General features: G+C 34.2%; 1 protein-coding gene across 1 annotated transcript in view; it reads left to right on the top strand.

The window, feature by feature from the left end:
- Positions 1-22,220, top strand: part of l(3)mbt (lethal (3) malignant brain tumor) — a 194,271-nt gene that overhangs the window by 165,310 nt on the left and 6,741 nt on the right. Inside the window, exons 14-19 of the mRNA XM_089096530.1 lie at positions 808-1,077; positions 2,148-2,355; positions 5,624-5,844; positions 13,783-14,017; positions 14,499-14,807; positions 19,854-20,073. Coding sequence (XP_088952656.1) covers positions 808-1,077; positions 2,148-2,355; positions 5,624-5,844; positions 13,783-14,017; positions 14,499-14,807; positions 19,854-20,073 — 1,463 coding nt within the window. The remainder of the gene's footprint in view (positions 1-807; positions 1,078-2,147; positions 2,356-5,623; positions 5,845-13,782; positions 14,018-14,498; positions 14,808-19,853; positions 20,074-22,220) is intronic.

Raw genomic sequence — 22,220 nt, 5'->3', positions numbered from 1 at the left:
ATTTTTTTTCATATTCAAATTTGTGCTCCAACTTGAAGGGCCCCTCCCCTTATAAAATTAATTCCTTTGTCCGTGCCTGCAGGAAAAGTTGGTATGGTTTACCAACTTTTAGACACTAAACGTGAAGCATTAAAGTAACATGCAGGAAAAGCTTACATTGTTTATCCTTTTTGGCTATTTACCACCTGGAATGATGTATTAAAGTTAAAATGCATAGAAATTGGCGAGCTTTATTCTTTTTGGCTAGAAACCAGTATTGATGATATATTGAAGTTTTAAGGGTCTGAAATTGGTCTGCTAAATATTTTTGGGATAGATCCAAGCTGCTATGATGTTTTGAAGTTGGTAGTCCGGAAAATCTGAAATGGTTTATCGCTAGACGTGATGTACATTGAAGTTAATATACAAGAAAATTTGCCATGGCTTATTCTTTTTGGATACACACCAGCTGAAATGATGCACTCAGGTTGCTAAATGTGGAAACCGATCTTTTTTATCTCTTGTAGATAGATCCAAGATGTGATGACGATCTAAAGTTGATTATCAGGAGAAGTTTACATGGTTTATCCTTTTTGGCTATAAAACAACATGTAAGAAGAAAAAGCAGACGGAGTAAAAAAAAAAAAAAAAAAAAAAAAAAAAAATTGTAAAATGCCCTCGGTTACATTTACCGAGCCAATATACAAAATAAACTGACTAGACTATAGCAACTCAAATAAATTTATAGTAACTCATCTCCTCGTTGATTAGGAATTAAAAATTGTCTTCTTTTATCACCTATTAACTTGTGTTAATGTTTCTTTCTAGTTTCTCAAGAACCAGTTGGGGTTCTATGAAGTCGATTTTAATGCTTGTCCTCGTGCCTTTAAGCAGTTGAAAGATAATGGTGTTGGTGTTTGTAGTCTATGTAAAAACTATTTTTCTATTGATGAAAGTCCAGTGAACCATGAATGCAGTGATTGTTTCAGTTCTGAAATTCGACAGAAGCAACTTGATCTAAAAGCATCAGAAAGGAACGAAAAGAATGAAACAGGTGATCTAAGAGTTCGTCCCAATGTTCATATTAATATTTGCAAAGTAAGTACTTCACTAAGCACTCACAAAGCCGCTTTAATTTCTTTCTTTCTTTTTTTTTACGAATAACGTCTGCTGTTCCTTGTCGCTGTTCCTTGTCGCTGCTACTTTTCATAACAGTTTTTTTTAATTATTTAATTATTTTTTTTTTATGCCAAATTACATTGTATTATATCTTTTGTTATTTTTATTATTAATTGATTTTATTTTATATTATAAAAGTTTTTTTTAATTATAGGTGCTGTGCTATAAGTCTTTTTTTTTATAGCAAACAATAAAATTTTTGCAGCTGCCAAAAAAAGACCAAAATTACTGTCTGAACTTTCTTTTAAAATACAAGAAACGACAGAATAAAATATTTTATTCCTATTGCCAATTCATGGCCCAGACTCTCGTCAAACTAATGAATTTGAAAAATTGTGTCTAAAAAAAGACTATGTAGTTTGAAGTCCTTTTAAATTTACTGCGACTATGTTTTCGAGGTTTAGATTTAAAGAATAGTGGACTCAAACTGAAATTATTGATAAAAATACTTTTTTCCGAAGTTAAGGCATGTCTTCTTTGCAACTTTGTAAGCCCAATAAACAGGGAAGGAGTCAAGATATGAGCATGAAAATAGTATCTGAAGGTATAATTTAGGCTAAGAATTAATTCTGGAAAGTTCCATTGTTCTAATGCAACTATTTTTCCAGATCGTGAAAAGCCCTCGTCAAGAATTTTATACCCTGCTCTGTAATATAAGGTTGAGCTTATAAGACAGTAAGTTCAGTTTGGTAGCCTATGTATACAGTTTTAGATTAATTATGGGTTAAAATGGAAGGAACCATGTAAATCTCGTACCTTCTACATATTACACAGCACAAATTTCACTATTAAAATGTTTTCGTATTGTTTTGCGTATAGCCTAGGGTAATTTCTTACTCAGTCACTTTAAAAGATAGCAAAAATATCCTTCATCAAGAATTTGAGTGCTAAAAATCTCTGGTGAATTAAATTCCCTATAATCACTGTTTTTATGTTAAAGCTAACGAAAAATTTACAATCCGTTTTCTTAATTTTCCTTTTTTTTGTAGCCCATTCCTTGCATTCATTTTTCTTCATCTGATGGTGATTTCTCTTGGCCTTTGTATTTTGCCTCCGATGATGACTGGAAGTCCTCCGAGCCTATTTTAAATACACGTCCTTGTGGCATTAGTGGTTTTTCAATTGGACAAAAGCTGGAAGCAATTGACCCAAATCACCCAACTTTATTTTGCGTTGTGACTATAGCAGACGTAAAAGGTAATGCTTCAAATATCAAGTGGGGACTACTGTAAAAGTTAAAATCCCTTGTATTTTTCTTTAGTTAAGTCACTTATCATCAATATCCTTCAGTTTTATGTTTTGCACTGAGAGAACAAGATGCATATGTCATTGAACTCATTGGCTATAAATATATCCATTCACCCAGCTAGAATCATAATTTTGCTTTGAAATTTGCTTAGATAAAAATTTAAACTTGCTTAAAAAATAAGAAAATTTACTTTTTTCAAGTTATCAACATATATTTCCATCTAAGAAAAAAATACAAAGCAATATCAAAAATGAAATTCGGTTAATGAATCAAGCTGAGTCTCAGTTATCGAATGATATCAAATTTATTGTCTTATATTGAAACATTATTGATAGAAAATACGGCAGAAAAATAACGTCCAAAGCGCGCAGAGCGAACTTAACCGTAATTCTCGTGTTATTTCTTCATTGTTCTCTGATGGGAATTTCTTTTGGTCTTAAGATTTATTTGCCCCTTGTATTTCCTGATTGTTTGAGGTTACTATGAGGTCCACAATAACATGCTCTGAAATTTCCAATGTAACACCCCTCACTGTTCCTAGGATATTGCACATACGTCTTTTGACAATCTGGACACGCATAGTACCTTTTAATTTAGTTGAAAGCCCCCTCAATTTTCCTTGAAAAATAAAATTTAATGCCCTATTCTGTTTCTTAGACACTGAATCTATGCCATTTTGACAACCTGGATAAACTTAAACCCTAGCTTTTCCTTGTATTGGCCCCTTGTATTTTGCTAGCCATATTTATCATCGTTGTCCTTGTATGTTTTTTTTTTCTTTAGTTAACCCCGTCGATTCATCCCCGTTTGATGGTGATTTATGTTAGCCTTTAGGTTTTGCCTTCAATGATAGTACTATCAATAGCTCTTTTGCTTGTTATCTCTGGAAGATCAAGCGTATATCCGTGTATCTCTGTTTCTGTGCACTGAATAAACTGCTAAACTATCAGCTGTTTAAACTGCTTTCAGCTATCAGTCTAAACTATCAGCTGTTTAAATTGAATAAACTGCTAAACTATCAGCTGTTTAAACTGCTTTCAGCTAACAGTTTAGACTATCAGCTGTGTAAACTGAATAAACTGCTAAATTATAAATTATCAGATGTTTAAACTGCTTTCAGCTATTAGTTTAAACTATCAGCTGTTTAAACTGCCAAACTATCAACTGTTTAAAATGAATAAGCTACTAAACTATAAGCTAACTCACATTTTACTGGTATTAGTCGCATGCCTGACAGCCAAAAGCTAGAATCCTTTGATTGTTCAACTTTATGGTGTCTGGTGAATAAAGGCCAGATTAAGAAGTGTAATTGCTATTCTTGGACAAAATTGACCTAAAAGGAAGAATACGAAATTATAACTTGTACGCCGTATAGTAAAATTCAATTGGAAAATTTAAGAATGCTTCTTCTAAAATTGTACGCGGTGATCCTCATAGTTTTTAATTAGAATCATTGCAGAAGTCCGTTCAACCGTTTAATAAAATCTAAAATAATCTATAAGACTTAAAATGAAATAAAATGTAAGATAAATAAAACAGACGGGACTGCAGCCAGTAGAAGGTAAAGACAAACTAACACGACGTGGATATTCCGCCTGTATAAAACAGGGCGTCTTCAACGCTAAGAAACAAAGATAAAATCTAAAATAGCCTGAAATTAAATAAATGCGGATGACCCAGGATTACGTAACCAACTTGCTGCAGCATTCTATTACAGATCCAGAGCTAATTGTTTTACTAGAGGGAAAGTGGGTAAGACCAGTCAGGCTGCGGACACTCGGTTTTATCTTTCAGACTCAGCATTTATGCAATATTTTTTTTTCGATATTTAATTTTTATGTACGTGATATCGTGAGAAGTTTGTTGAATTATTATTGAAGCCGCACAGTAGTTCTGTTTTAAGTTGTATGGCAGTGAAGGAAACAAAAACGGAAAAACGTCCGTTACGGACGTTTTTGCAGTAGTTAAGTCGTTGTTGACTAAATTAAAAATAAGGCTCCTCTTATTTTTGTTTAGCTAACGCTTATAACTGCGTGTATTGCTATGTTCTTGATAACTAGCTTTGGTATTGAAATTATCTTTAAAATAGCTGTTGTTGGTACATTCTTCTCAATAAAGCACAATATCTGGTAATGTTATTGTTATTATTAATGTCGTTTCGTTTTTTGTTTGTTTGTTTTTTTTTGTTTTTGTTTTTTTTTTTTTAAGGAAAAAGTTCACAAAATCATAACATATGCGTACAAAAAAAATTATAGGGACTAATTCTATGTAGAATTGTAAAAATAATTATTTATAGAGCTTATTTTGTATTAGTTAAAAAAGAAATTATATACTTATTTAAAAATAGAAAGAAAAACATTATAAACTATTAAGTTTTTTCTTTTTGATTTTTCCACATTTTCTGAACTCGATAATTCAGTCTCTTTTGTAAAATGTGGAAAAATTAAGAAAAAAAAGTAAATTGATATCGCAACTTTGCATGGACAGTTTTTTCTTATATATGAAGCTTGATGTTTTACCCAAAATTGTTATAAGATGAAATTTTATAAAGGTTTTTTATCAGTTTGGAAACTTCCAAGAATTTTCAACCAATGGCATTAGTTAAGATAGAAGGCCGAATGAATTGATTGAAGGTTAGCTTGCAAAGTGTACTTTTTACTAGTTCATTTACAAGATTATCCCAGCCTAATACTATGCATCCAGTCTTTCTTTTTCTGTCTGGAAACTGTTCAAAAGAGCCTTCTAGGAATATGGTAATTCTATCTATTGTACGCTTAGAGTATTTTAATTTGTTTTCTGGACGACGCCGAGTCCTATCAGCAACACTTGCACAAACGAAAAAATCGTTGTTTTATGGTAGCACACTTATATTTGGACACTAATAGGGGCAACGACCCAGAATAGTCTTCAACTGTTATGATAGAAAGTTCAGTTTCTTGGTTTTGGATACCTCCCAGATTTACAAACTCGAAGTATTGAATTCGTTTTCAGTTCGTCACTGATTCCTATCAGCAACATTTCAAAGCGATATAAATTGTTGTTTTTCCATACCTGAAAATATATGACGCTTTTTTACACTATTATGACACTATTAGAACATTTTCGGGCTTTGGGCACGTGCCCAGATTACACGTTGCTGAACCCTATCTGCAACAATTCAACAAACGACAGAAGATTGTTGTTTTACCTCACTGTTCAAACATTTGGCATTTTTAGGACGACGGCTTCGACTGACTTTTGACGGCTATGATAGAAAGTTTGACTTTTGGGTTTTGGATACTTCCCCCGATATTTTCCCAGCTGGTTGGTGTAATAAAAATGAGCGAAAACTTCAAACGCCTCCGAACAATATTGCAGAGTTTGCATGGGAAAAATATTTGAAGACCACGAAATCGGAAGCTGCACCTAGCAATCTTTTTACTGTCCCGAACCAAAAAGTAAGAGCTTTTATTGAATTTTCGTAATACTTCACAAAGTTTAGGAATATCAGATAATTTGATGTTATTTTCATGTTATTTTTATGGATTTGAACCTCAACATTTTTTTGGTAAAGTTCTGTGTTAATTTATGTATGTGATTAGTAGTCTTAGGATTTAACTATAAATCGTTAGTCGGGTATCAAAAGGTCGTATCTTCATAATTGTAAATTTTCAGAAGAGGAAAAAAACAACATTGTATCCCTCCTTCAATAACCGTAAAACAAAAACGAATTGATAGGTGAAATCAATGCATACCAATCCGCTTTAGTTTTACGGTTATCGAAGGGGACTTAAAAACGTTGTGAGGTGCTTTTTTTGCTCTTCTGAAAATTCATAATTATGGAGAAATGACCTTTTGGTACCCGACTGACGAAATGTTAGTCATTGGGCTTGCGTAGTATGCACAAAACAAACGCAACTTCTTGTTACTATATTCTATGAGCTTTTTTATAACTCAAAACACTATGAGCCTTGCATGAGAAAGATACTGTTGTTTTTTTCTGTTTTTTTTAAATATAGACAAGCAAAACTAAACTGCTCATGCCTAAAAAATATGGACATTTTAAAATAGAAATCTTAAAATATACGAAAAGTATTTAAGTGAAATAGAAAAAGTGACAAAAAATTGATGAAGATATAAAGTGTGTAAATAACTAAAGACTGGCGCAGATTTGTCGCGAGAAATCTCCACTAAAATGTCGTCATTGAAATGAAAAATGTAACTTAAGACGGAAGGCATGAAAGTGGAATAAAAAAAATGTAAGATATAACTTGAGATACACGTAAAGCGTTTAGTGAAGAGAGAAAAAGAGACAAAAAATTGATGAAGATCTAAAGGCAATAAAGAATTGAAGATAAGCGCAGGTTTACTGCTAGAGATTTCCGCTAAGCCGTCTTTATTGAAAGAAATTTAATAAAAAAACGAGTTTTTTCTTCTGAAAGTAAGGAGTAATATTAAAGCTTAAAATGAACAGAAACTATTCTGTATATGAGGTGGGCTGCCCCCTCCTCAATATCCCTCTCTTCACGCTAAAGATTTTTTAAGAAGTTTTAAAAAGGGTTCTGATTCTAATAACACTGCCCTTATGTTTCAGGAATCGTTCTTAAAGAATTGAGACAAAAGGTCGAACTTTATCGTAAAGATCGTGGTATTGAGGAGGGGGCAGCCCATAAGTAATAGAAAAGTATATATGAAAATAAAATAAAACTTAAAAATGTAGGCAATAAAGAATTGAAGACAAGTGCAGGTTTACTTCTAGAGATTTCTTCTAAGCCATCTTACAAAAAACGAGAGACATGAGAAGCAGAAGAAAAATTGTTGGATTTTAAAGTAAATATGAAAATAAAATAAACTAATTTAAGATGAGACTAATGTAATGAAATCAGATATTAGAAATCTTAGAAAAAATTAAAATGAAAAAACTGAATTTTCAAACAAAAAGAAATCAAGGATATAAACGCCGCATTGTTTTAACTGGTTGTAAATCCCTGATGCTGTTTTTTCTTTCTGTCATTCTTTTCTAGCCTCTGGGGTTTTAAGCTTATTCATAATAATCAAATGTTATTCGGAGAGTTAAATGAAATAAAAGTTTTCATAGTTAGCAAGAACTTTAAAAGGCAAAGTTTAAAGCTAAAAATAATAAATGAAAAGAATTGAAGCAATAAAAATATTGTGTTTCTCTGGCTTTTAAATTACAAGTTGCTCTATTAAAGAGCGAACCGCAGCCCATAGTAACCGAAAAGTAAAAATTGTATTTAAGAATAAAGTTAATGATATGAAAAAAAAATAGCATTTGAAAATAAAAATTAAGGATGTACGCAAATTTGTACACATTTTGAAAAAGAGCTTTACCGTGGCAAAAAGCTTTAATCGAAAGTTTTCAGCGCTCCATTTTAATGTTCAGGAAATTACATTTTAGGTTGGGAAATACTGTAAATGTCTTTTTCTTTCTTAGCCCCAAGAGAGCACTGGAATTGTGCAGAAGCCTTTTTAAAGGCTCTTTTGAGAGTTTAGTACTTTTTAATGGCTTATTTGAAAGCAAATGCTCATATTTGTATGTTTTTCGTAAATTCGTTTTTATAACGTTAAAGCATAATCCCATTTTCTATAGAAAACCTATTTTAGAAGATTCGCGATGTTTTTGACGTGCAATACAAATGAACGTGCATTGTCAGTTTAATATACATATACTGATATTTAGTAGTCAAAATGTTAATATTATTTGATTTATTAAAGTTATAAAAGTAAAAACATTTATACTTTTTTCAATAAAGTGCAAATTATGTTCTGACCTTAGGAAGGCATGGGGGTTTTGAGCCCTACCTATGTTAATTTCTGCTCGTTTTGAGTTTGAATCGGTTGTTTATTGTAATTTCTGTTCGTTTTAGGTTTCAATTATTGATTGATGCTGATTTGTGGTAGTTTCCCGCTTGGTAGATTATTTGATTTTAGTTTTGCTCATTTTCTGTTTAATAGAGTTCTTTGCTTTTCTTTGAAAAACTTATTTTGTGGAAAAAGTTTTTTTAATTAATTTCTGCTATTTATATGAAGGAGAAAAATTTTTCAGCAATTTTTAACAACATACACCCTTTTAAAAATCTAGACACAAATAGTAGTGTTTAATTTCGTTTCATACCTCCTCTAGTTGACCTGAAATGGTAATCTTGATACCATTGGCAAACAAATCTTCTTACTTTCTTTGATAGCTTGGTTACACTTACACTATTTTAATTTGGTTAAATTTTAGGAGCAGAAGTAGCCCCTAAAGCTTGAGTATAATTCCCTGAGTCGTTTTTTGGGATACTGCTGAGATGCCTTATTGGGAATTAATATTAACACAGTTCATTTTGATTTAATCTTAAGGCAACATTTAGTTATTAAACATAAAGCCAAATGGGAGGGTGGGCGTGGGAAGGGGATTAGTTGCCCTCCAATCACTTTCGACTATTAAAAAGAGCATCAGCCCTTTCTATTTTCAATCGAATGAGTCCTTTTCGAAGTTCCTACGACAACGCCTTCGATATTAAGTGCCCTGGTCTAAGCAACAACAACAACAAAAAATAATACATTATACCCACATCGATCTTTACTATAAAAATGTCAAGCCTTCCAATCACTTTCGATTTTTGAAAGACTAAAGCTATTAAAAAGGGCACTAGGCCTTTCAATGTCCAATCGAATTAGACCTTTTTGAGTTTCTACGACAACGCTTTCTATAAACACCTTATATGCCCCCAGGGCATAAATTACAACCCTTACCCTAAGGGCTGTGAGGGTGGTTGTCATCCTCTAAGACATAATTTCCAGACCTCTCAACTACGTTGAACAAAATGTCTATCTCAAAATTGTGATTGGATGTGTTTGGGAAAATAGTGGGCGTGAAAGGGGCGTTAGTCGCTCTCTAATCATTTTCAACTATTAAAAAAGGCACTAGTCCTTTCAATTTCAAATCGAATGAGCCATTTTGAGGTTTATAATACAACGCTTTCAATAAAAACCTTATATGCCCCCAGGGCATAACTTACAACCCTTGCCCTGAGGGCTGGGGGGTTCATCCTTAAAGACCTAGTTTCCAGAACTTTCTACTACGTTGAACAAAATGGTTACCTGAAAATTTTGATTGGATGTGTTTGGGGGAGTGGTGGGCGTGAAAGGATGGTTAGTTACCCTCCAATCACTTTCGACTATTAAAAAGGGCACTAGCCCTCTCAATTTCCAATGTAATGAGCCCCTTTTGAAGTTTTTACAACAACTCTATAAAAACTTTATATGACCCCAAGGAATAACTTACAGCCTTTGCCCTGGGGGCTCTGGGGGTTGTGTCATCCTTAAATACATAATGTCCAGAACTTTCAATTACGTTGAACAAAATGGCTGTCTCTAAATTTTGATTGAATGTTTTTGGGGAAATGGTGGGCGTGAGAGGGGGGTAAATTACTCTTCACTCACTTTCCACAATTGAAAAGGGCAATTTCAATTTCCAAACAAATGAGCCCTTTTTGAAATTTGTACAACAACTTTCTATATAAACCTTATATGCCCCCAGGGCATAACTTACAACTCTTGTACTGAGGGCCAACCCTTGGACTAAGGGATATGAGGGGGGTTATCATCCTAAAAGACCTAATTTCCAGAACTTTCGACTACGTTGAACAAAATAGATATCTCAAAATTTTTATTGGATGTGTTTGGGGAAATGGTGGACGTGAGAAGGGGGTTAGTTGCCCTTCAATCACTTTCGACTATTAAAAGGGCACTAGCCCTTTCAGTTTCCAATTGAATGAGTCCTTTTTGATGTTTTTACAACATCACATTCTATAAAAACCTAACATACCCCCACGGCATAACTTACAACCCTTGCCCCGAAGGTTTTAGGGGGAAGGGGTTGTCATCCTTAAAGAACTAATTTCCAAAACTTTCAACTACGTTGAATAAAATGGCTATCTAACAGTTTTGATTGGTTATGCTTAGGGGAAAGGTGGATATGAGTGGGGGTTAGTTACCCTCAAATCACTTTCGACTATTGAAAAGGGCACTAGCCCTTTGAATTTCCAATCGAAACGTCTGTTTTTCAAGTTTCTACGACAAAGATTTCAATAAAAACTTATAACCCTTGCATAACTTATAACCCTTGCCCTGAAGACTGTGGGGGGAGTGTCCTGCTCAAAGGTATAATTATCCTAAACTTTAAACTGCGTGAAACAAAATGGCTATCTCAAAATTTTGATTTGATGTATTTGGGGAAAAGGTGGGCGTGAGAGGGGGGTTAGTTTCCCTCATATGACTTTCCACTATTAAAAAGGGTATTAGCCCTTTGAATTTCCAATCCAATGAGCCCTTTTTCCAGTTTCTACGACAAAGATTTCAATAAAAACCTTATATGCCCCCAGGGCATAACTTATAACCCTTGCCCTGAAGACTCTGGGGGGAGTGTCCTACTCAAAGGTATAATTTCCTGAACTTTAAACTGCGTGGAACAAAATGGCTATCTCAAAATTTTGATTGAATTTGTTTGGGGAAATGGTGGGCGTGGAAGGGGTGTTAGTTGCCTTCCAATCACTTTCGACTATTAAAAAAGGGCACTAGCCATTTCAATTTCCAATCGAATGATCCCTTTTTGAAGTTTCTACGACAACGCATTCTATAAAAACCTTATATGCCCCAAGGTATAACTTACAACGCTTGCCCTGAGGGCTGTGGGGAGTTTCCTCCTCAAAAACATAATCTCTATCTGGAAATCAACGGCGCTGAACAAAATGCCTGTCTAAAAATTTTGATTGGATGTGTTTGGGGAAAAGTTGGGCGTGAGAGGGGGGTTAGTTGCCCTTAAATCACTTTCGACTATCAAACTGGGCACTAGTACTATTAGTTTCCAATCAAATGAGACTTTTTTCCAGTTTCTACGACAAAGATTTCAATAAAAACCTTATATACCCCCAGGCCACAACTTTTAACCCTTGCCCTGAAGACTCTGGGGGGAGTGTCCTGCTCAAAAGTATAATTTCCTGAACTTTAAACTGCGTTGAACAAAATGACTATCTCAAATTTTGATTGAATGTGTTTGGGGAAATGTTGGGCGTGGAAGGGGTGTTAGTTGCCTTCCAATCACTTTCGACTATTAAAAAAGGTTACTAGCCATTTCTATTTCCAATCGAATGAGCCCTTTTTGAAGTTTCTACGACAACGCGTTCTATAAAAACCTTATATGCCCCCAGGCAATAACTTACAACCTGACGGCTGTGGGGAGTGTCCTCCTCAAAAACATAATTTCTATCTGGAAATCAACTACGCTGAACAAAATGCCTGTTTAAAAATTTTGATTGAATGTGTTTGGGGAAAAGGTGGGCGTAAGAGGGGGGTTAGTTGCCCTTAAATCACTTTCGACTGTTAAAAAGAAAACTAGACCTGTGAATTTCCAATCGAATTAACCCTTTTTCAAGTTTCTACGACACAAATTTCAATAAAACTAATATGCCCCCAGGGCGTAACTCATAACCCTTGCCCTGAAGACTGTGGGGGGAGTGTCCTGCTCAAAGGTATAATTTCCTGAACTTTAAACTGCTTGGAACAAAATGGCTGTCTCAAAATTTTGATTGGATGTGTTTGGGAATTTTTGATTGGAATTTGTTATTGTATCTTTGTCTAGGCCTAGTTTTTCGAGCTTGTCTCCCCATGGGCCTATGTCAATTATATACGTGTATGTGTTAATAATAAAATTATTGAACTTGAACTTGGGGAAATGGTGGGCGTTGAAGGGGTGTTAGTTGCTTCCAATCACTTTTGAATATTAAAAAGGGCACTAACCATTTCAATTTCCAATCGAATAACCCCATTTTGAAGTTTCTACGACAACGCGTTCTATAAAAACCTTATATGCCCCAGGACGTAACTTAAAACCCTTGCCCTGAGCGATGTGGGGGAGTGTCCTCCTCAAAAACATAATTTCTATCTGGAAATCAACTACGCTGAACAAAATGGCTATCTAAAAATTTTGATCGGATGTGTTTGGAGAAAAAGTGGGCGTGAGAGGTGGGTTAGCTGCCCTCAATCACTTTCGACTATTAGAAAAGGCACTAGCTCTTTGAATTTCCAATCAAATGAGCACTTTTTGAAGTTTCTACGACAAAGATTTCAATAAAAACTTATATGCCCCTAGGGTATAATTTATAACCCTTGCCCTGAAGACTGTGGGGGGAGTGTCCTGCTCAAAGGTTTAATTCCCTGAACTTTAAACTGCGTGGAACAAAAAGGCTATCTCAAAATTTTGATTGGATGTATTTGGGGAAATGGTGGACGTGGAAGGGGTGTTATTTGCCTTCCAATCACTTTCGACTATTAAAAAGAGCACTAGCCATTTCAATTTCCAATCGAATGAGCCCTTTTTGAAGTTTCTACGACAACGCGCTCTATAAAAACCTTATATGCCCCCAGGGCATAACTTACAACCCTTACTCTGAGGGCTGGGGGAGGGGGGGTGTCATCCCCAAAGACCTAATTTCCAGAACTTAAAACTACGTTGAAAAAATGGCTATCTCTAAACTTTTGATTGAATGTGTTTGGGGAAAAGGTGGACGTGAGAGCGGGGTTAGTTGCCCTCCAATCACTTTCGACTATTAAAAAGAGCACTAGCCCTTTGAATTTCCAATCGAATGAGCCTTTTTTGAAGTTTCTACGACAACTCCTTCTATAAAAATCTTCTTGTCCTGAAGGCTGTGGGGGAGTGTCCTCCTCAAACACATAATTTCTATCTGGAAATCAACTACGCTGAACAAAATGGCTATCTTAAAATTGTGATTATATGTGTTTCGGGAAATGGTGGGTGTGGAAGGGGTTTTAGTTGCCTTTCAATCGCTTTCGACTATTAAAAAGGGCACAAACAACTCCAATTTCCAAGTTTCTACGACAACTTTTTCGATACGAAGTGCCCTGCTCTAAAGGACAAAAATAATAAATAATACATTGTGCCAACATCATTCTTACATGCCCCCAGGGCATAACTTAGAACCCTTGCCCTGGGGGTTGTGTGGTAGTGTCATCCTCAAAAATATATTTTCTATCTGGAAATCAACTACGCTGAACAAAATGGCTATCTCAAAATTTTGATTGGATGTATTTGGGGGAATGATTGGGTTGAGGGGGGGTTAGTTGCCCTACAATCCCTTTTGACTATTAAAAAGGGCACTAGCTACTCCAATATCCAATCGAATGAGCCCTTTTCGAAGTTTCTACGACAACTCCTTCGATACGAAGTGCCCTGGTATGGAAAAAAATTAACAATACATTGTGCCAACATCGTTCTTGACTTAGGCAGCGCTATTACGCTACCTACGATCTCTATAATTATTTCTCAGTTTTTTTATGTTTTATACCTGGTTTTCTTTCTTTTTTTCCCTCAGATCTCAACTCAATTCAATCGCCAAATCAAAAAAGGGATGAAGCTTGAAGCCCTAGACCTGAATTATGATAGAACACCATGTGTGGCGACTATAGCTGACGTGATTGGTGCCCGAATACTTGTGCATTTTGATTCCTGGGACCAGAAATATGACTATTGGACTGATATTCAGTCTCCTCGGATATTTCCCGTAGGATACGCGACAGAAAACAACTTACGTCTTACTACCCCGAAAGGTTATTTTCAAGATTTTCTTAAAATCAAGGGGGGTTGGAAAACCTCTCATTAATCTGTATTCTCTCTCTCTCTCTCTCTCTCTCTCTCTCTCTCTCTCTCTCTCTCTCTCTCTCTCTTTCTCTCTCTCTTTCTCTCTCTCTCTCTCTCTCTCTCTCTCTCTCTCTCTCTCTCTCTTTTCTTGATTTACTTTTTCATCAGTAGACCATCGATGAGTTTGTGTTTCTCTCCCTCTTTTTTTTCTTTCTCTTCTCTAGCAGTTATTTGGATGATGTTTTCTTGTTTCTCTTCCGGACACTGTGAAGTCTTATTCAAGTTTTTGCAGTTTGTTTTAATTTTATTGCTATGATATTTCAATGTTAATTTTTTAGTTGAAAACGTAACATTTTTTAATTAGCAATCTGTTCAAGGTTTCAACGTGCTATATAATTGAATTATTGTTTATCACCGACAACTCATGAAAAAAAAATACTTTAATTTCAGGTGTCACTGATTTCTCATGGGAGACTTATCTAAGTGAAACTAAAAGTGAAGCGGTACCCTCACCTTTATTGTCGAAGTTCCGACGACCATCTATCCCTTGGAAGGTGGGGATGAAAGCAGAAGCAGTCGACCTTAGGAACCCAGGATTTGTTAGAGTAGCAACTGTGACAGAAACGGAAAACAACTCCATTAAAATTCACTATGATGGTTGGCCAAGCCATTTCAGTGTTATTGCGGATGAAGATTCTTCTGATCTTTTTCAGCCAGGATGGTGTAAAAGTAGTCTTTGTCAATTATTACCTCCTCTTGGTAAGTTATTTTTTCAGCTGGATTTGTAGATAGACTTTCATAGATGGAAAATAAAAAAAATAAAAAAATTTGGATCTTTTTTTTTCAATCAATAGAACAAATGTGGCTCGTTTTTGAGGAGATTTGCTACCTATCAAATTAACAGTGAGTTTAGACGTGACCTTTAGATTTGATTTTAAAAATGATTTTATGATGAACCTGACTATACCAAGACAAAATAAGGAGTGCAGCAGAAATAAAGACCTTGTGTTCGCTAATATTATCTAAGAAACAAAAACAAATAAAACTGCTGTATTCTAAGAATCGTCAGGTCAAAATGATGTGATAATAAAATAAAAGTTCAAAATAGGGATAAAATCCTTTTTAATAGACAGTGTATAATAAATTTCACAAAAAATACCAGATATTTCGGTCACACATGTAGGGACCGTCCTCAGTAGGGAAACAATACTAAAACAATTTGAAACAAAGGCTTGTATACTAAATCAAATAAAAATACATAGTGGTTAATTCTCTAATGCTATTCAAAGTAAAGGCGGAAGCTCGCATCTTCGACCAAATTGGATTCGGTTCAATAGCGTTCAGTGATATAACGTTTAGACAAAGGTCAACTACATTGGAGAAATTAGACTCTACTCTGTCAGATGTTAATAAATTATCATAGATAGAGTCCATATTAACCTGTATCCCGATTCAAAACAATATTCTTAAATAATATTTTCTTTATTTCAAGAGTTTCACGAAAGTTTCGCTTTAAACCACGACCCCTAGAAATCAAAGAGACATTCTCGAACAAAATAAAATGGTCTGGAAAATTAAAAATATGTTCTGAAAGGGCTGAAGTAAAATCTTCAGACTTAGAATCTTGCTTTAAAGCCGAAGAAATAGAATCTTTGTGTTGTAATAATCTCATTTCCAAACTCTGGTTAGTACGTCCCACATATGAGCTTCCGCAAATTATCTATATGATGTGATAAAAAACGTCTATGTATGTTATCAAAGTAATGGGCATGTTTGAAGTGCTTTAATCCGTTCCAACCCAACGCTGACCCTTGTCAGCATCCTACAAGTAACAAAAAGGGGTGCCTTTAAAAATTTCATATTTTTTTAAAAAGGTGTAAAACGCTCCTAAAAGTCTGAGTGCTCTTGACGAAAATTACATATTCAATTTGGTTATATCGAAGAATCCTTTCACAGAAGTTTCAGGCCCTTACCTACAAAAATGAAAAATTTCGCATTTTTTTTTCTTTTTCAGAGCTAATTGTATCGAGTCTGTGGTCTTAGAATACAGGGAGAAATCTCATTTGAATGGAAATTTAAAGTTCTATTGCCCTTTTTAAACAGAAATAAGATTATGCAATATTAAATTGAGACCCTGTCTATTTCTTCCTATAGCTATAAGTAAAATTTATCTGAGTCGCTACTATCTCAATCAGTCGGTTTTACATGGAACATTTACTATTATGACAGATACACTGCACTTTTTAGTCGTAAAATGAGCGACTAGCATTTTATTATCCATACTTTCCACACCTAATGAAGACTTGGCACCTTCCTCATTCATCATGATCCGTATTCCCTGCCTATGAATCCCATCCTTCCTGTCTGAGTAAATAAGTTCTAAATCACCTTTTTTCATGTTTTCTACCCCTGTGATATGAGTTTCTTAAACTTCTAATTAGTCCAGTTCAAAGCATCTTAATTCGTCAGTCAAAATGTCGATACGATAGTTATCTCTGAACATCGTAACATTCTAAGTTACAATTTTCATATTCTTTAAATCATTGAAATTATTATGGCCTCAGGAAAAGCACCGGTCTCGAACCAGTGCAGAACTGGGACTAACATATCTTCTCAAATCTACATGGAGCGCTTAAGCCGGCTTTGAACCGGACAACAAGAAGTCCCAGGGACCTTCTGTTGAGTAGAGGCTTTCTGCAATCCTGGACCCGTCGTGGTCACAACATCGTTTTCAGCACTTGGCGATGCTCTTCTATCAACAAGAGTCAAAATCGTGCACAGACAATCTCCAACCTCTTACCTCCGACTCATTATATATTCATACCTACAAATGTTATGCTACAACGGGGAGGCAAGCCATATTAGATAACTTAGCTATGAAGAGTTTGTTTTACCCCAAAAAGGCTCAACAAAACAAGTGAAACCCAAAAGAAATTTCCTTTCATCAGAATCCAGTGCAAATGGTGTGTCGTTCACTAGGCTATAATTTCCTCGAGGGGCACCACTCCTCAAGGCCACTCTGCATCGCTGTTATTAGTCACAGTTTTGGTTAGAAAAACCCATGAATGGTCCACCCTGATACCACTATGAGCCCCGTAAGCAGGATTTCCCTGTACCGGTTAGGAACGGACAATGGAACTTATGACGGAAAGGAATTTATATAATATTTTATAACTTATCTTATAATAATATTATAATGTAAATAATAATATTATTATTATCCTTGTTATTCACTTTGTCAATAGAGCCTAATTATCTCATTAGTTGTTGATTGATGCGTGCATGTTCATTTTTCAATGTTTTGACTTTGGATTTGTATGTACATTTGATTGAACCCCATTGATGGAAAAATAGTTTTTCTGCACAAGAGCGTTTAGTTTTTCAGATTCGCTGTGGTCTATGGCATTGTATCTCCCCCCCCCCCCCCTCCTAAGCTTGTGACTCTCAGGCTGAGAAATGATGCTCTAATGGGATATATACTGGAAAACTGCTCCTCTGAAAGGCTTAAGAATCTGACGATAAATAACAGTTCGAATAGGGATAAATCCTTTTAATAGACTGCAAATAAAAGCAATCAAAAATATATACTGAATATTTCGATCACATGTACAATCCAGGATTTTTTTTTTTTTTTTTTTTTTTTTTTTTTTTTCACTGTAATAAAGGGATTTATTCCTATTGAAATTGTTACTTATCATCATGGAAAGACAGTAAGATTTTCGTAAATTACCTGCTTAAAAGTCTGATTTTTGATCTGTAGAATGAGGACAGATATGATATACACCATTTTGTTATACTTTTATATTATATAGAAGTATTTATATACTTTTTATTTATATACTACTATATATTACTATACTTTTCACTTTTTATTTATATTATACTACTATACTTTTTATTTATACACTACTTTTATTTATGTACTTTTACATTATATAGAGAGAAAAGAGTTATGTTGTGCTTCATAGCTGCCTGCCTAAATCATAGATTTATTGCCTGAACAGATATCAGATAATATAGAAAAAAAACTATTACGATAGAGCCAGTAGGCCTCAGTGTCATATCATAATGATGGTAATCATTAATGTAATGACTAAGATAATGATTAATGAATAATGATTGTGAATGAAAAATGGAGGTAAATACTTACCAAATCATATTATTGAATTACAAATAAAGTGAATATACCACTCGATGCTTTTTTTATGTTCTTCCCAAATATAATAATCATTTTCGTTGGAAATGAATTTTAGCCCCCACCCCTATTTATAAATTCAGGACTTAGCCTATGTTTGCACAGTAGGAGGAGGGGGGAAAAGTTTAATCTTACCTCTCATTTACATCAGAAATAAAATTACCCCCACCTCTCATTACCTCTCAGTTACATCAGAAACAAAATTACCCCCACCCCCCTAATGTGCAAATATATACCCTGAATTGGTATATATAGGGGTGGGGGCTCAAATTCATTTCCGACAAAAATGATTATTAATTTTACAAAGAGCATAAAAAAAGGCATCAAGTGGTATATTCACTTTAGTTGTAACTCAATAATATGATTTGGTAAATATTTACCAAAATGAATAATGATGAAAAAATTAATAATGATTAAGATAATGGTAATTATTAATGATTAATATAATGATAAAGTAATCATTAAGGAATCATTAAGATTAAGGTAATCATTAAGATGGTAATAATTAAAAAAAACACGAAGGAAGAACTAGAATACTTAAAAAATAAAAAGAGAATGATAATGAGCCAGTGAATAAAATGGGCCTCAGTATCATATCATACTGATGGTAATAGAGGAGCAGCTTTAAATAACTTGTTTCATCTCCTTCAAACACCTTACGTGCGACAAAAAAACACAAAGGAAGAACAAAAATACTTAAAAAACAAAAAATCAAACGATTGATAATCAGTCAGTGAATAAAAACCAAAAGATGAAGCAGACATTTCGGAAAAAATTCTGCTAAACGGACGTCCGGCATTTCGGCGTGCATGTCCGTTTGCTGTTGGCATAGAAGAAAAAGCGTAAAGTAATATGTCTATGGCCATAAACACGGTAGACCCAGTTTGTTTTAAACGATTTTGGAAGGGTAATATTTGTATGTTTATCCATTGTTTTGTTGTTTGCATAGCTATAGAAGATTTACAAGAAAGAAAATTAGGGTGTCTAACTCCCGGCTGTGTCAGACTGGGTAAGGATATATTTTTAGTTTTGATTTGTGAAGATTTGTCGTCACAAATAAAATGTAAGCAAATCACATGAGAATAGGGATGCTCAGGGGTTTTGCGTCCTAACTACGTTCTCAGAATTGCCAGTAAATCTCGTTTCTCAACAACAACAAAAAAAAAATTATAATAGTAATAACAAAGAAAATAATTGGCTTTGTGAGTTCAAATCGGAGTTTTGGTGGTTTTTAACACTTGTAGCCGAATTAGGTTTAAAAAAGTCTTTCTTCAAATGGAAGAAGAGTGACGTTAAAACTAAAAATAAACAGATATTACCCAAAAATAAACTGGAATTACCTGAAATAAACTGAAATTACCTGAGAACAGAAAATAAACTGAAAATAAACAGAAATTACCCAGAAATAAACTGAAATTACCTGAAAACTGAAAATAAACAGAAATTGTATGATGAGGATACCTCACACTCAACACCCAGTTCTTCACATGACTAGTGCTTTCCTAAGTCATTTTAAATTGCATCAAATATTTCCTTTCACGGTATAGCCACGGTAAGGATAATACTTGTATATTTTTATTGATTCATTGCTTAAGTTGTTCTTTTTGTAGCTGTAGAAGATTTGCGAGAAAGAAGCTTAAGATGTCCAACTCCTGGCTGTATTGGACTAGGTAGTACAAGAAAATCTGGTACGCCGTTTCATTACACACTAGACGACTGTCCCTACTCAGATGAGAATCTCATGTCTGAAGATTTTCCTGAGAGAGTTCCCAATCTCTTGCCAGTAATCACAGATGCTCTCTGCTCAATAGAATCATTCAGACAAGATACGTAAGGCCACTTTTAAATATTTTTCTTTACACATTTTTTGTTTCCTTCTGTTCCCTGTATAATTGATAGAGTTCCTAAGACTATATTTTCCATCTTGATTTTATTTTATTCTTTCTCCCTCGCTCTTGCTTTATTCTAACTGGTTTGAAAAAGGTCTTAGTATACATAAATGTTTAAACTTAGTAAACATTATAGCAGACTCATTGCAATAGCGAATTCTTTTTTTTTTTTGACATAGAAAAGAATGGATTTATGAGAAAAAAAAATACAAGGAACCAAATATATTACAATGGTTAGCCATCGGGCTCTTGGAACCCTGTGTGGCTAAAATAATCACAAATTCTCCCAAAAAAGTATACATGAACAAAGACCTTTAAAGTTTTATAAATGTTGAGATACAACTAAACCTGGGCAATTCATAAGCTATATTCACAAAGGAATATGTAAGAGAAACAATTGGATATGGAAATTCACATAAAGCCATAATTACTAGTATCTGTTTCAAGTTCAAGTTCAACAGGGTTTATTATCAATTCAAAAAATAAATTACACATAATAAAAATACTCAGTCCATTCATGGATGCCGAGATCCTCAATCGCTACCTTTTAAACATAATACGCAGCGTGGTCACTGCTCCTACTGTCAGAAACAACCTTACGTGGTTGTGTCATCATATATATGGTTTTTTCATCCATTTTTCATCATACCCTCATTTCTTCTGCAAAATCTTTTTTTTTACTGGTATGAATTTTGATTAAGTATGCTGCTGCAAAAAGTGAGGAGTCTCTCTAAGGCGGTACTACATTAGTGAGATAGTTCAGTTGATTGTTTTCTTCCTTTTCTTCTCTCTAAAGCGGCACTACACTAGTGAGATAGTTCAGTTGATTGTTTTTTTTTCCTTTTGTTCTCTCTAAAGTGGTACCACATTAGTGAGATAGTTCAGTTGATTAATTTCTTCCTTTTCTTCTCTCTAAAGCGGCACTACACTAGTGAGATAGTTCAGTTGATTGTTTTTTGTTTTTTTTTATTTTTTTTTGTTCTCTCTAAAGTGGTACCGCATTAGTGAGATAGTTCAGTTGATTGTTTTCTTCCTTTTGTTCTCTATAAAGCGGCACTACACTAGTGAGATAGTTCAGTTGATTGTTTTTTTTTTTTTTTTTTTTTTTAATTCTCTCTAAAGTGGTACCACATTAGTGAGATAGTTCAGTTGATTATTTTCTTCCTTTTATTGTCTCCAGAAGCGGCACTACACTAGTGAGATAGTTCAGTTGATTGTTTTCTTCCTTTTCTTCTCTCTAAAGCGGCAATACACTAGTGAGATAGTTCAGTTGATTGTTGTTGTTTTTTTTTTTGTTTTTTTTGTTCTCTATAAATTGGTACCACATTAGTTAGATAGTTCAGTTGATTTTTTTCTTCCTTTTTTTATATATAAAGCGGCACTACACTAGTGGGATTGTTAAGTTGATTGTTTTTGTTTTTTTTTGTTCTCTCTAAAGTGGTACCACATTAGTGAGATAGTTCAGTTGATTATTTTCTTCCTTTTATTGTCTCCAGAAGCGGCACTATACTAGTGAGATAGTTCAGTTGATTGTTTTCTTCCTTTTCTTCTCTCTAAAGCGGCACTACACTAGTGAGATAGTTCAGTTGATTGTTGTTGTTTTTTTTTTTTTTTTTTTTTGTTATATCTAAAGTGGTACCACATTAGTTATATTGTTCATTTGATTGTTTTCTTCCTTTTGTTCTCTATAAAGCGGCACTACACTAGTGAGATAGTTCAGTTGATTTTTTTTTTTTTTTTTTTTTTTTTTATATAAATTTGTACCACATTAGTGATATAGTTCTGTTTATTATTTTATTCCTTTTATTGTCTCCAGAAGCGGCACTACACTAGTAAGATAGTTCAGTTGATTGTTTTCTTCCTTTCCTTCTCTCTAAAGCGGCACTACACTAGTGAGATAGTTCAGTTGATTGTTGTTGTTTTTTTTTTTTTTTTTTTTGTTCTCTCTAAAGTGGTACCACATTAGTGAGATAGTTCAGTTGATTGTTTTCTTCCTTTTGTTTATTTGTTATCCGCTCTTCAAAGATGGAATGTAAAATATTTCCTGATCGAAAACCTTTCTTTGATTGAATGTATTTGAATTTTTAA

This window comes from Artemia sp. Qi Xiang Cuo, chromosome 11 (assembly GCF_049724085.1).
Source record: "Artemia sp. Qi Xiang Cuo chromosome 11, ASM4972408v1, whole genome shotgun sequence".
In the NCBI taxonomy this organism is placed as follows: domain Eukaryota; kingdom Metazoa; phylum Arthropoda; class Branchiopoda; order Anostraca; family Artemiidae; genus Artemia; species Artemia sp. Qi Xiang Cuo.
Note: the sequence above shows the minus strand (reverse complement) of the source record. Positions and strands in the feature narration are given on the sequence as shown.